The sequence below is a fragment of the Bicyclus anynana genome, chromosome 1 (assembly GCF_947172395.1).
Source record: "Bicyclus anynana chromosome 1, ilBicAnyn1.1, whole genome shotgun sequence".
Taxonomy (NCBI): Eukaryota; Metazoa; Arthropoda; class Insecta; order Lepidoptera; family Nymphalidae; genus Bicyclus; species Bicyclus anynana.
This window is the reverse complement of record NC_069083.1, coordinates 12242837-12257932: the sequence shown is the minus strand read 5'-3', so window position 1 is coordinate 12257932 and position 15096 is coordinate 12242837. Positions and strand designations below refer to the sequence as shown.

The following is a 15096-nucleotide window of genomic DNA, read 5'->3' as shown; positions in this document are numbered from 1 at the left end:
CTAAAAAACAAAACTTATGAAACTACACATATAATAGAATTTATGAAAAATTCAAAAGATTGCCATGAATTTAGATCCAGCCCTTTTTAAAGTCAATCTAATACTGTACTGATTGTAAGGGCAGTTTTTCAGAGAACAGGGGCATCAATTGTTCTTTAAATAAATTATTCTTACTTTGTGAAGATGAAAGCTGATCCGATTACCATCAAGCGAAGTCATTGTGGAGTTTATCAATGTAACGAAAACAATTAATTAAAAAAAAATCTAACTCTGGTCGATAATAATTTGTTTACTTGCCTGTCCAAGCTTGTGTCTCGTTGCATCGTGAACAGGCGCAGATCTGAATCACCATCCAATGACTGCATAGACGACACGCTGCTATCATCAACTATCTTCCAAATTGCGTTCTGAAAAATACGTTTTCCTTAGTCCTTCACTTTTAGCTCTAGGTTTAACGAGACGCATCTTCTATTGTCAATTTCCTAATTGCATTTCGGAAAACGTTGTTTTTTACTGTTAAGTCAGTATTGACAACTAATTTCCTGATTACGTTCCAAAAAATGTGTTTTCCTGAATTTTTTATTGATAACTCTAGGTTTAAATAACAAGACGCTTCTATTGTCAGCTGATTTTTAAAATGCCTTCTGAAGGATTAGTATTTTCTTGAAACTTTGATTTACCTGTTCTTTAGTAGTTTGTTCTAGGGATATGGATCGTTTTTTCAGCGATGGTACACGGGAAGGCGCCCGTGAAGTCGGCGTTACAGATAGTGTGTCACGAGGCTCCGTAGACATCGCCCTTTGAGATAAACAAACATTTAAGTCGGTTTTATGTCCATAAAAGTTTATTTGAGGTTTTTGAGGAGGATTAAGGTTTGGCAGCTTGTTAGTGCAAGTGCTGGAATCAATTTGCTCATTTAATTATCAAAATATGTAGATGTAGAGCGAGGAAGGTAAGAAGATGAGCAATAAAAAGAACAATTGTCTCATGCGTTTGTTCATAAGGGTTCTTTAACGTACCGTCTAGGGTTCGCCTGCTGTCTGCGTTGTCGTTCAGCGATGCGAGACGCGCGTAGCTCGTCCGTGAGGCGACGCAGACGCGCTGCAGTCGCGGCCGCGTCACTCGCCGCGCGCGCTTCCATGTTCTCTGGGGTTCCCGAACGGGAGCGGGATTTGGATGACTGGAATAAAGAAAAACAATGGGAAATCCGGGAAATAATATACTTCATGTCATTCCCACAACTAAAACAAGTCTATTATATCAAGTGACATGACAATTTACTGTATAACGCGATAAAAACTTAGGCATAGGTATAATCATACGCTCGAAATCTGCATTCTGCACAGGGGTATTTTCCGTTATTGTCCACGACATTAAGCATCTTTACAATGGATACAAAGAGCTTCCAAATTGTGCAGGTACTCTTATTACACAATAAGTATTGGTTAGTTAGAAGTATATAGAGGACCAGTGTTTGGAGATAATGCATATTCTTGGTGCATATTTAGTTCTGAAAAATGTGCACTATGCCGAATGTTTTTGCTAGGTCAGATGTGTATTCAATATTCTGTAGTTGTTACGATTTATTTCTGCTAGAACGAAATGCTCCAACAGGTAAATTAGATTGTTGTTATCAGATAGTGCAACAGATTTGACATGAATGCTACATTAGGTACTTGCCCTATTCCGTCTTGGTGGAGTTGGTGTCATAAGATTCTTCTCTGGTTTTACAGCTGGCTCATTTCGGAAAAGATCTGGACTCTGTTTCATTAGATCATCAATTGTTTCTAACAACTGTGTTATCACCCTATCGTCTTCCTGTAAAAATACACAAATCGTCAAATTCCATATCAATGGTAGAAATTACAAACAGCAAATTCTTAAAAAAAAAAGACGCAGAAGGCCAACTTTCCACACACCACAAAAATCTTGAAGTGAAGACCAAACATTTTGAAGGAATAATGAGGATTAGGAATAGGAGATGCACGAGTTTGTGTATGCTAAAGAAAGTTCTTTTGTCGACGGATTCAAATAACTTAAGACTGTAAGACATGAAAAATCTTATATAAAAGCTTCCACGATCCACTCTAAGATGTATAACTTGCCTGTTGTGAGCGCTTGAGAGATACAACGAGCAACTTGTTCTGGTCGCGATCGCGGTCGTGACGCTCCTTGTCTCTACGTAGCTTCTCATTGGCCGTACGCAGCTTAGCGTGCGCGTCCCGTAGCTCTAATAGATCGCATTGTAACTCCGTCACCTAGTAACGACAAATTAGTTTAATTTTTTTTACAATGCGTTAATCTAAACTATTATTGTAATGTTACCTTTTTCTTGGCCTCTTCTGTTTCTTCCTCCGTAGTCCTCTTTAACTGATCAATTCTTCTCTTCATATCTAACTTCTCCTTGTCTCTTTCTCGTTCTACCTATAAGTAACCAAAAAGTCGATTTATGAAGCCAAAGATTAAAGTTCTGAGAAACATGACGTTGAGTTTACGTATCTAGTAATACTTTTAAGATTTAACCTAGAAGGTGTTTAGGGTTTTGAATGGTAAAATAAATTATTTTAATTACATACCTCAAACAGTGTTTGCCTCAGGTCCCTAGCCAGAGTGGAAGTTTCGTGCAATAAACGTTGCTGTTCGTCGCGTTCTTTGTGCCAAGCCAGCTCCATGCGCGTAGCTAGACCTGCCACGCGAGCCCGTCCTGATGACAACAGCCGGTCTTCTTCGTTCTAAAATAATACAATTGCTTTGATAAATATATATTGGGGCTTGCAATCAAACAAAAAAAGGAAACGTGTGCGTCTCAGGACACTCGACAGAAGTATTAACTTAAACTTACTGCCGTACGCGTGAGAGAAAAGGAAGCCAGATAGAGTGGCGCCGTAATGTCTTACATTACGAAGCGGTTTACCGTCCCATAAAAAGTTATCACTTCTAAAAGCTAGGTATGAAGTACCTACAAATTATAAAGTATATACAGCGGAAAGAAATGCTAAATGTTATTGTCAATCACTGAAGGATTAGTCTGAAAAAATATCCACCTAAAATATGAATCAATAACGTATAAAACTTTGTTTACCTCATTAAGTCTGGACTGCATTTCAGCGAGGCGGACTTCGGCGGTGGATCTTTCGCTGATAAGCTCTGTATTAAGCTTAGATGAAAGGAGGCGGGCCTCGCATAACTCATCTTCCGCGCACGCCAGTTGCTGTTCTAGTATGGCCACTCTATTGCGATATTCTTCCTGTAAGTTATACTAATAGCATTAACAACTGAGTCTTAGGGCCATAAATCATTTCTCTATATCTATCTCGCTTGCACTTATGGGTCTTATGGAGCCGTCTAGTGAAGGGTGTAACAATGAAAGACATATTATCGATAAGTAAAGTTTATTATCGTATCTTGTTCACAAAATTAAAAAAATTAACAATATTTGATTTAATATAATACATATTTCATATTATATAATTATTAACTAAATAAAATTAATCTTCATCTGAGTCTTCATCATCAGAATCTTCGTCTTCTGCCAAATTTATTATATATTAGTATCCATAGTGCGCAACGAGTAACACATGAATGTATTTATTTAATTGCAGTAAACACATTTATAGCAAAAAAAATACGCAATGCAATTACATTAGAAACCGACCAATCAGAATCGTCCAAATCATTATTGACTCATCATTAGCACGTGCGCAGGTAGCCGTTTATCGATAATTAGGGTGCGCAGGTAGGCGCGCTGCACATCCCTATCTTTTTTGACTTTTATGACCGGACGACTCAGATGATAATGCGCATACTATAGTGACAATCGTTTTCATTCAAACCTACTACCATTACTCCACATAAACAACATTGCAACGCCTACTCGTACGTTCTACTGAGCAAGAGTCTCGTCTCAGTATGAGAAGGGTTAGGCCAAAGTCAGCACTCAGCTTCGATTGGTAAATCGAAGCTGAGTGCTGACTTTGGCTTTACCATAACCATACCAATAACTTTACCATGGATACAAAGAAAAATGCACTTAAATCGGTGCACTTACAAAAGTGTTCGGTATCGAATTTTCAACCTCGTAAAGGAAAATCGAACTTTTAAACTGACCGTATTAAGAAACTATAGCAATATAGGTTTTCTTTTTTAATCGTAGGTACTCTCACACAAAGCGTATTGTGTGCAATTATTAATAAAATTCGTACCTCATCGGTGCTCGATATTGAATTTCTTTGTGTTCTTTTATCACCGTTTTTCTTCTCGGTCATTAATTTCTGAGCTGAATCTAACATTTGTTTATAATTATCGCGTTCTCGCCTAAATCTTGATACCTAAAATTTCATTCAAATCAATTATATTGTTTTAAGTTTAACTGTAGAGTTAAAATGTTTGTAAGCACTCTCATACATTTTATGATATTTACCTGGTTATGTAATGATTTCAGCTCATCTCTCATTGTGTTCAGTTGTGCTTCATAACGTGTTTTGGTTTCTGCTATCTCGTTTTTCCTCGCCTTTTCTGCTTGTTCTAATCTAGTATTCAATGCAGCAAGTTCTCTTTCTAATTCTACATTATCTGCTGACAATGTTCTGTGAACTTTACTTACTTTCTCGTAATCGTCGAGTTTCTTTCTAGCCTCTTCCAACTACAAGATCAAAATAACCATCAAGACTTCCATTTATACACATAAAAGACCCTTATAAATATTACATTTGTTTTTGAGCTTACTTCTTTCTTTGTGACATCATGGTGATGAGAGAGTACTTCATGTTCTTCCTTGGCCGATCGTAACTCACGTTCAACTTGATCAAGTCGTGCCGTTAGCCTAGCTTTCTCTACTTCCCATCCTCCGCCACATAAACGTTCTTGTAACGACGAAATCTCTTTCTGCGGTTAAAAAATGAAGTTTCTTACATTAGTGTTAAGAGTGTTGGTTTTAATAATTTTAGATAAGTAGTAAAATCTGTTCTGTAGTAAAAATCGAGTGTATGTCTGTACTGTCTGACGACAACAGAATAGTAGTCGTAACAGACAAAAAAAGCAATTTTTAAAATTTTTGTCAATCTGTCACTTTGTTTGCTTTTGAGTCTCTGAATCTACTGCAAGGATTTTTAATGCGGTTTTGTGAGGCTGATTAATTCTAAGATACCTGTAAGTCAGACTTTTCTTTCTTTGATTTAGTCGATTCACTTTCATAATTATCTTGCAACGATTTAAGCTCTTCTAAAGTTTTGTTTAATTCTTTTTGTACTTGCATCAGGTCACTGTTAAAATGTCAACAATGTATTAGGTATACATACATTTATAAGTTAATAAAATCAAAACCGCAATAATTAAGTGACTAATATTAAAACATTGATACGCTAATTAATGTTACATACCTCTGCGCTTTCTCTTTTTCAACTGTAAGCTTTGCTTTAGTGACCACATGTTCTTCCTCTAATAATTCGTATTTACCTGTTAATTCTTCGTATTCAGCCTTTTCAACAGCTAATGCGTGTTCTAATTCTGTGAAAAGATACTGGTTATAAGGTGTCAACACATAAATTAACGTTATTTCGAGTCGAACACATACTTTTAACTGTCTCCTCGTGCTCTTGTTTAAGTTCTGTTAGTCTTTTAGCGCCAGCGCCAGAAGTTTGCTCCAAGACTTTTAGTTTACCTTTAAGGGTTGCCAATTCTGCTTCTTTATTTTTTATATCCTTGTCGTGATTAGCTCGCATACGATCTAATTTTTTTCTTTCCGCCTGTTGGATAAAGTGATAATATAAAAAAACTACAGTTTTCATTTATTCTTTTTTTTTTTTTTTTTTTTTAATGCAAATAGGCTCGCGTTTGACCATGATCTAACCTGATGGTAAGTGTAGATACAGTCTAAGATGGGACACGCTTGCCTAGAAGGTGCCTATTCACTCTTGTTTTGAAGATACCCAAGTTATAATATTCAGGAAACACAGACTTGGGAAGGGTATTCCAAACCTTGGCCGTGCGTATGAGAAAAGAAGACGCAAAGCGTTTTGTACGGGTCCTAGGGACATCTACAATATAGGGATGAAAACCCACCCGATGTCTTGCGGTGCGATGGTAAAAAGGCGAAGGTGGTATGACATCGAATAGCTCCTGAGCACATTCTCCAAAATATATCCTATAAAACACCGATAAACTGGCAACTTTCCGCCGATGCTCAAGGGTCTGGAGTTTGGTCAAAAGCGGTGAATCTGTGCCAATGAGTCTCCTGGCTCGGCGATCCACAGCATCCAAAGCAGCCAATTGGTATTTGGCTGAGCCGTCAAAAAGATGGCTGCAGTACTCCATGCAAGACCGGACTTGGGCCTGATATAGAGTAAGTAATTGCTGTGAGAAGTACTGCTTAACCTTACGGAGTATTCCAAGTTTTTTGGCCGCGGTTTTGGCTTTAGATTCTATGGACCGCCCAAAGTTGATGTTAGCCGAAATATCGACACCCAGGAGATCGATGTGGTCAGTGATAGGCAAGGATACATTTCTGAATGTAGGTGTAAATGGAAAAGGAGTCCGTTTTGCCGTCAGTAGACATGCCTGCGTTTTGGTTGCATTGAACTGAACTAAATTAGCGTCGCCCCATTCGGAGACTTCCTTTAGGGTAGAGTTCAATCGAGAAACCATCGCCTCCCTGAGTTCGTTAGTTTCAGTTCCACCGGCGCGCGGTCCGGATAAATATCTTTCCGTTACTGTACTGTCATCTGCATAACCAAGGGTTCCAGGTTTCAACAGGTCATTAATATGCAGTAAAAAAAGAGTAGCGGAAAGTACCGACCCTTGAGGAACTCCAGCGTTAATAGCCATTAGATCCGATGAGCAGCCATCAGTAACCACTCGGAAGGATCGTTCACTCAAAAAGTCGGATATCCAGTCACACAAGCTCGGTGGAAGTCCATACGCTGAAAGCTTACTAATGAGACTATCGTGCCAGACCCTGTCAAATGCCTTAGATATGTCGAGAGAGACAGCAAGTGCCTCTCCGTGCTTATCAATTGCCTCACCCCAAACATGAGTTGCATACACGAGCAAATCACCAGCAGACCTATTTTGGCGAAAACCATACTGGCTGTCTGAGAGAAGATCATGACACTCAAGGTATGCTAAGAGCCTGGTATTTATTATTCTTTCCATGCTCTTACACAAGATTGAGGTGATTGAGATAGGCCTATAGTTTGATGGGTCGGCACGACTTCCTTTCTTTGGTACGGGTTGTACATTTGCAATCTTCCAGGATTTAGGAACTCGAGATGTTCTCAGAGATAGGCGATACAGACGAGTCAAGATAGGAGCTAATTCGGGTGCACAATAACGCAGAACTATTGCCGGAATACCATCAGGACCGCTGGCTTTATGTACGTCTAGAGACCGGATTACTCTTAGAACCTCCTTTTGATGGATATGCACCTCCGACATTACAGAGTCACATATAGGGAGGTTAGGGGGACAAGAATTCCCAGCGTCCAAGACTGAATTGTTAGCAAAATGAGAGGCCAGAAGGTTTGCCTTTTCAGTTGCAGTAAAAACCAGTGATCCGTCAGGTTTCAGCAGAGGCGGCAACGATGGTCGACAAAAGTTCGTTTCTACAGATTTGGCTAAAGACCAAAAAGCTTTGGTACCACTAGGATAGGTGGCTAATTTATTGCCAATGCGTTTTGTACGTGAGAAACGAGCTTTTTTTAACACCTTTTTGTAAGACTTGGCAGCATAATTGTCTTATAATTACAATCCAGTTTTATACCTACCTGCAAATCAGTATCAGACTCCGATGCTTTGTGTTCCCAATAGGTACTTTCTTTTTTCTCTGTTTTTAATTTATTTTCAAGGTCTTTTTTCTCATTTTCATATTTAGTTATATCAGACTTAAGCTGCGCTACTTCTGTTTTAACAGAAGTCAAAGTTTTTTCATTATTACTGAGTTCTGTTTTAACAGATGTTAATTCCTCTTCCTTTTCGGCGAATTCTGTAGTAATTTTATCATATTTTTCTTTGAGTTGAGCCATTTCGACTGATGATATAGCTTCGTCATATTTTTGATTGGATGTTTCCCGTAAGACGTCTTCCTAAAACGTATATTATTTATTTATTAATAATTAAGATAACATATAATTTGTGCAAACATTTTTCATGTAATAAATAATATAAGGAGGGTATTAAAAAAACACCGCAAAAATACTATGGGGACATGCCAAGGAAATAAAAAGTCATGTATATTTAAATATATGAAAACCGACGCAACCCATTCTATTGAAGTTGTAAATAAATGGAGAGTGTAACATGCTGAGGGAAATTCAAATCAATGCTGCAATACCAGTTGTTTTATATGAATGTCCTTGGCGGATATAGTAGATTCCAAGTTAGAAATTTTATTTTCATAATCTGACTTCATTTCTTTCATGTCTGATTCTAAAGTAATTAATTTACTTTCAGACTTTAAGAGTTTCGTTTGTATACCATCTTTTTCACTTGTAAAGTCAACAGACATTCGTCGTTGTGTATTGACTAATGCTTCAGCTTGCTCTTTTTCTTCAGAAAGCTAATTTAAAAACAAATATTTTTAACCTTTAACAACGTGCCCAATGAATTGTAAAATACAAAAAAAGTGATTAAGTAATTATGTTTTTAAAGATTAAATTAAATTATTTAAAATTTGCTTTGTATTTTGAATGTATATTTTTTTTATAATGTCTATTGTCGCCATTATTGTATATACATATTGGCATAATACAACGACAATGCTAGATATTATTAATCAAAAAATGTAATTTTTCTTCAACATTATTATCAACAATGCATTAACTAAATATCGACAAATTAAAGTAAAACTCTTTAGTTTGTTTCTATTAAGTTGATTAACTTAAACCACTTAATTACTTATAAACTAACCTCTTTTTCTAGTTTCGCAACTTTCTCTTTTCGCGTGGCAAGCACTTTTTCATTCCGCTTGCACTTGTCTTCTGCTTCTTTTAGTTTTTTTTCTAGTTCAACAATTTTTTTAGTTTTGTCACCTACCTAAAACACAGTAAAAAGTTAATAGTGATTATATAATTATAATTTTGTAGATATTTTAAGTATTTTTTGTACCTCTTTTAGCAATTTACTCTTATCTTGTTCCATTTTAGTCATAGCATCTACTTGTTTTTTTAATTTTTCTATTTCCTTATCTTTCACATCCATTTCCTTCTTGAGTTCTTCAATTTTCTTCATGCAGTCTGACATAGCTATTTGTTGTGAACTATTTTTTTCTGTAAAAAAATACATTTTATGCTTTTTGTGTATGTATTATAGTTATAGTCATTTCTCGTAATACTTATTTGCAATTAGAGTACGCAATTCGGAATAAAAATTAAATACAACTTACTGATATCTGAATTTAATTTAGCTATCTGAGTTTCCAAGTTCTTTTTCTCTTCAGTTACTGATTTACAATCATTTGTCACGTTACTATAATTAGATTCTAAAGATTTGCATTTGTCAGCGATAGATTTTTTCTCTGTTTCTAGGTTAGAATTTAAATCTTTAAGTTTTACTATTTCATTCTGTAATCGATTTTTTTCATTGGTAAACTCTGTTTCGCTTTTTGTCAGCTTTGACTTAATATTTTCAATATCTTTTTCCAACTGCCCCTTAGAATTTATTTCTTGAGAAGATAGTCCGGCATTCTTCATAATAACGTATAACCCACCTAAGACATAAAAAATAAATAATTACTTGTGTTTTAAAATTTCTACTAAATCGAGTGTTTTCCATAATATTGAAATAGAAAAGCGACTTAACTCACTTGACTAGTATTAGGAGTATTACTTTTATTTGACATGCATAACTTAATAAAAATACGTTATTTTGTGTTCTCTGTGTTGCGAATAAAAGTTTACATACCTATTTCACTTTCGAGTTCCTCGACCATTTTCTTCATTTGTAGTTTAGTTGTGATATCAGTCACCTTTTTTGGAGACCTAGGCTTAAACGTTTTCAGGGCTTCATCTTTTAACTCCTTCAAAGTGGTTTGCAGTTTTAATTTCTCCTTCTCTAACTATAAATTAAACATTTTATTATAAATAAGCAATAAATATTATAGTCAGGGATCCCTAGAACATTTTGTACACCTGATTACTAACAAGCTAATTTTTCGTGAGTAGTTTCATCTCGATGAGACATCAACTTTTTTATTTACGAAAATTCTTGATTCTGGTAGCTAACTGAGTTACCAGGAAAAGAAAAATTTTAGAGCGTCGGAACGAGATAATGTACCACACAATTTGTAGGATAATGTGGCTTTTAAATTGTATAAAAGCTTATTAGCTTACACAAAATGTTCTAGGGATCCCTGACTATTAGCAAAGTAATAGAAAAAATAATCTGTTGTTACCGTACAAATAGTACTTGCCTTACTAAAGTTAAGTTTCAGTTTATCTAGTTCATCTTGTTTCGTTTTAAGTATATCGTTATCCTTTTTAGCTGTCTCGCCAAATCGAACTTTCTTTTCAGTTTTTTCTTCCTTATCTTTGTTACTTTCTAGTTCTTTAATTTTTACTAATGCTTCCTTAAGCTCAGTTTCTAATTTACTAATTTTGTTTGCGTTCAACTCGAGTGATTTATCTGTTCTTAATGTTTTTGTATTTTTGAGCAGCTAAAATAATATATAAAATTCGTCAATTTTATAATTGTCAATAAAGTAAAAATATAGGTATAAATATATAAATACAGAAAAATCTTTATACCTGTAACTTTTTATTTTCAGCTTGTAACTTTTCATTGTCAGCCTCTAAGCTTTGAGTTTTTGCCCTGAGAACGTTTGCTTCTTGCTCTATTACTTGCAGTTGTCGTTTTAAATCTACATTCTGTTGATCACTTGCATCTAGGGACCTTTTAATTAATTTTTTATATTAAACTTTTGTATGTTCACAAAGAATAGACTAGATCCATCTAATACTAGCTATGTATTTATATAAATTATGTAGTTTCAGGTTCTGTAATGGATCTTTTCATAACACTTTATTGTATTTTCCTTATCACTGTTAAATATTAACGTTCGAACAAATGGCTTTTCAAATTGTTAACCCATGGTATACTTTAAATTATACGGCGTTGGGATTGATTTCAAAGAAATACTATTAAATATACTAATAGTATGTTTTATTAAAGGTACTGTATTACTTACTTGCTTTTTATCAATGACGCTTTTGGTTTCTTTTGAGTTAAGCTTAGCTCGGCATGTAATCTTTCACAATCCCGTTCCTTTTCTATGAGTTTTTTTGTTAATTCAGCTATTTCATCTTCAAGTACCTATAAATTTGCAAAGGGTATGATTGTTATTTGTGAATTATAATTACAAATTATAACATCATAGGAGTATTATATATTTACCTTAACTTTTTCTTCGGCTAAGTTACTGTTTTTCGCAGTATTTCTACGTAAGGTAACTGTAGATTGAACATTTGGTTTAGTATTAACACTAGATTTTTTTTCTGTTAGTTCTTTAACTTGTTTTTTTAACGAATCTCTATCGATTTCTAATTCTTCTACTTTCTTTCGTAAAACAGCTGCTTCCTGTAATAAATAATTAATTAAAGTATATGTAGGAGTAGAGGGAATTAAGGCACATGATCATGATACTTTCAAATAATATGAATATATTATTTTTATTATATTACCTGTTCGTTAAGTTCTAGTAGAAGTCTTAACTCAGCTGGATCCTCTTCATCAGATATACCCTCGTCTTTTTCATTAGGGGCCTCAATAGCAAGTTTATTGGTAGGAGGAGTTGGGGACAGCTTCCGACCTAAAAAAAATAAAATTTGTAAAGATACTAATTGGTTTATAGTTCTTATGAAATAAATAACAAAACACATATTTTATGATTTAGTACAGTGCGATGGCATTGTTATAATAGTTATAATATTAATGCGATGTTAGCTTATTAAGTTTCACAAAAAAGGCTATTTAAAATCACGCAAACTCAAATCATTTATTTATTTAAAATCAGGTCGTAAGCTGAACTGGAGAAAATGGCTACCTCAGAAAGATACGCCTGTTTGATTGCTTTCTAAATAAAGACATTAAGAAAGTCCCTAGTAAGGCTAAGCGTGTTAGTAACAACGTCGAAGGGTTGCAGGTTCAGAACAGATACTAAATAAGTATCTTACGGCAAGTTAGGGAATAGAAAAATGGAAATGATATAATGTTATCAGGGGTGATGCAAATGGGAAACTTTGACTGGGATCCGGGATTACACAAACTGAGAATTTGCAATTATAATATGACGTACTTCTGGCTTTGGTAGCCATTTTCTTCAGCTGTAGAAGTAAGGACTCATTGTCGTCCTCGACTCTTGATGCAGTTTTACGCAAGTTATTTGCCTGAAAATATTCGTTAGTTTATTATTAACTATCGAGATTTTCTATGCTAAAATGAGGGAGGTATTGTTAATTGTACATATACTACGTCCAAAGATAACACTTATTATACTCTGGGTAAAATATTGGTTGTATACCTACAATAGGTAACCTTGCTGCCAATGGATTAAATAAAGCAAAAGGAAATTGTATTTGGTTTGAAGGGCCAGCTGCCGATTTATCAGAAGAAAGAGGTGGACTATCAGATTTAACCCAACTTTTTTTACTTATGTCTTCAAATGTGTTGTTTTCAATTTCATTTGGAATGGGTATACCGTGTATTTCAGTTAAAGTTCCTTTTTCATCAAACGTTTGGTTGTTAGTTTGTTTTTGTACAATATCTTCATTTTTTATTTCAACGCATTTATCTTTATATATATTATACGTTTGTGCAACACTGTCTCTAGTTTTCCTTTTAATTGTTTGCGCGTAAGAATTTGAGAGGATAAAATCTGTTTGCGTTATCTTGTTTTTATTAAAACCAATGTCTGTTTGTGAACACATATCCGAACGCTGAATATTTATTTGTAAACAAGAATCTAGAGTTATTTTTTTAGTATCAGTAGCTACTTCATGACGCATTACCGTATCGGTTTGACACCCTTCCGAAAATGTTGTTATAAAATCTTGAGGTGACTGTATACTTTGGTTAACACCGATTGTTAATTTACTTATATCCAAAGAGGTTAATTTTTTCTCTAATATGTGTTGCATGTCTAGTATTCGCTTAATAGTTTTGTCATCTACGTCATTGGCAGCAAGATTAGTAGTGAGGTGAAGCGCTGACGATGATGCATCTTTCAGTAGCGGTAACGTCTGTTTTCCGGCGAACCGTCGTCGATAACGACTAGCCTGTTTAAAGACAACATTAAATATTTTCTAAAAGCTACAATTAATTTATAAAGTAATAATTTTACATTATGTTGAATAAAAGATGTTATGTTGAATAACTTATTTATGGATGCAAAATTTGTGTCTGAGTCAGGTAAAAGTTGGCGCAATTCCAGCTGGCCGTCGTTTATAGCTAATGATCTTTTAAATACTATTGAACTATAGTAAAATTAACAAAGTAGTAAATTAAGCATAAAGAATGTTAAATTGTAAATTTAGCTGTGCGATAAACACTTGTTGTTGATTTTCTTTTTAAGTCTTATCCTAATAGCTTTTTTAATAGTTCGTGTATTCGTTTGCATAGGTGTGTGTGTAAATTAATATTATAATTAATCAAGTCATGAACAACCGTTTAGAAATAAGTGTCCCTTATACCTCCCTACCTTTGCACAGAAACGCATGTTTTAGGTATATGTGGTTACTTAAATTGAAAAGTAAATAAGCTTGTGAAATGTTACTCATAACATTCAAGCATAGCTTCATTTAATGCAATACCTCTTCTTCAGCATTTTTCAATTGTTCTCTTAAGTCTGCTTCTCGCTCGAGAGAATCTTGTAAGTCACGCAGTAACTGCGCCGGATCTTCTTGACTGCCGCCACGTGTTAGTGACGACCGCGATACTTTCTAAATATAAAAAAAAAATATTGGTGAGATTAGAAAATTTATTTTTTATAAGTTCAGATGAGATTGTTGTTTACTAACTCCATCATTTAAAGCCTGCTTCTTCACATTCGCGGGCGGGGCACCTGATGCTGCGGCCAGTTTAGTATTTGCTTCTGCGAGTTCCCGTTGTAGACGTAAAGCTACTTCGTTTGAACGTGAGACTTCCTTTTCAAGTTCCTTAATGCGATTTTCACGCTGAAGGCCTTCTGTGCCCCCTACTATCTGAAAATATGTATTTACATTAATCTCTGCAAAACTGACTATCAGGACAATATTAATGATTTACCAAAAAAAAAATTTTTACGTTTCTTTGAAGTCCATAAAGTGTAATAAGGGAATAATACCAACTTCTAAAAGCTTTTTTTCCTGATCAGCCTTTTCTTGCTCAAGCTGTTCAGCTCTTCTTTCAGTCTTTTTTAACTTAAATGATAAAACTCTGCAATTCTTTATTGTTTGTTCTAATTCTCTTCTAAGGGACGAATATTCGTCTGCTTGGTCTTCCCTGAAACAAATTATTTACAGATATGTAATTATAATGGCTATATTGTTTTATAACTCATTATATTCCAAATATTTATTTTAATAAATCTCTAACCTAAAATTGTCTTGCATCTCTTCGATTTCTTCTTCTAAGTCACGTAATTCCTTCTTCATATCTTCATTCTCATCCATCAATTCTTCGCACAAAGTTTCAGCTGCTAATAATTTCGCTCTAAGTTGTTCTATTTGCCGCGTTTGTGATTCAATTGATGGCCGTGACTGTAAGTAAATTTATTATTTAAAATTTTATACGTGGACGTGTTTACGCTACGTTAATTATTTACTAATACGTTTTAATACATACTTCAATTTCGGCTTCCATTTCTTTAATTTTTAGATTTAAATGTTTCTTCTCATCTCTAAGATCTTCATTTTGCGCGGTTAACTCATTTACTTTTTGCTGTAACTTTAACACTTCTGACGATCGACCAGTGGAATATTTATTAGTAGTGTCGATGTTTGCTAACCTTCGAAGAAGAATATCACTTTTCTCCTTTTCTACTCGCTCACATCGTTTCCTTAATAGGTCTACTTCCCCTTTCAAGCTTTCGATTTGATCCTGTAAATATACAAAAGATGTTTCGTATACAAT

At 34.7% G+C, this 15096-nt stretch overlaps 1 protein-coding gene across 1 annotated transcript in view; it reads right to left on the bottom strand.

The window, feature by feature from the left end:
• The window catches only part of LOC112054181 (muscle-specific protein 300 kDa), a 28464-nt gene that overhangs the window by 2889 nt on the left and 10479 nt on the right, over positions 1-15096 (bottom strand). The window contains exons 7-37 of the mRNA XM_052889468.1: positions 14809-15063; positions 14560-14723; positions 14313-14466; positions 14004-14186; positions 13797-13925; positions 12509-13262; positions 11670-11797; positions 11383-11565; positions 11177-11301; positions 10737-10881; positions 10403-10645; positions 9895-10048; positions 9377-9700; positions 9100-9260; positions 8902-9027; positions 8327-8551; positions 7761-8078; positions 5573-5744; positions 5379-5505; positions 5147-5261; positions 4726-4884; positions 4421-4642; positions 4203-4328; positions 3083-3247; positions 2577-2732; positions 2326-2424; positions 2102-2258; positions 1681-1814; positions 1020-1180; positions 681-798; positions 298-407 (exon numbers count right to left, since the gene is read on the bottom strand). Coding sequence (XP_052745428.1) covers positions 298-407; positions 681-798; positions 1020-1180; positions 1681-1814; positions 2102-2258; positions 2326-2424; positions 2577-2732; positions 3083-3247; positions 4203-4328; positions 4421-4642; positions 4726-4884; positions 5147-5261; positions 5379-5505; positions 5573-5744; positions 7761-8078; positions 8327-8551; positions 8902-9027; positions 9100-9260; positions 9377-9700; positions 9895-10048; positions 10403-10645; positions 10737-10881; positions 11177-11301; positions 11383-11565; positions 11670-11797; positions 12509-13262; positions 13797-13925; positions 14004-14186; positions 14313-14466; positions 14560-14723; positions 14809-15063 — 5792 coding nt within the window. The remainder of the gene's footprint in view (positions 1-297; positions 408-680; positions 799-1019; positions 1181-1680; positions 1815-2101; positions 2259-2325; positions 2425-2576; positions 2733-3082; positions 3248-4202; positions 4329-4420; positions 4643-4725; positions 4885-5146; positions 5262-5378; positions 5506-5572; positions 5745-7760; positions 8079-8326; positions 8552-8901; positions 9028-9099; positions 9261-9376; positions 9701-9894; positions 10049-10402; positions 10646-10736; positions 10882-11176; positions 11302-11382; positions 11566-11669; positions 11798-12508; positions 13263-13796; positions 13926-14003; positions 14187-14312; positions 14467-14559; positions 14724-14808; positions 15064-15096) is intronic.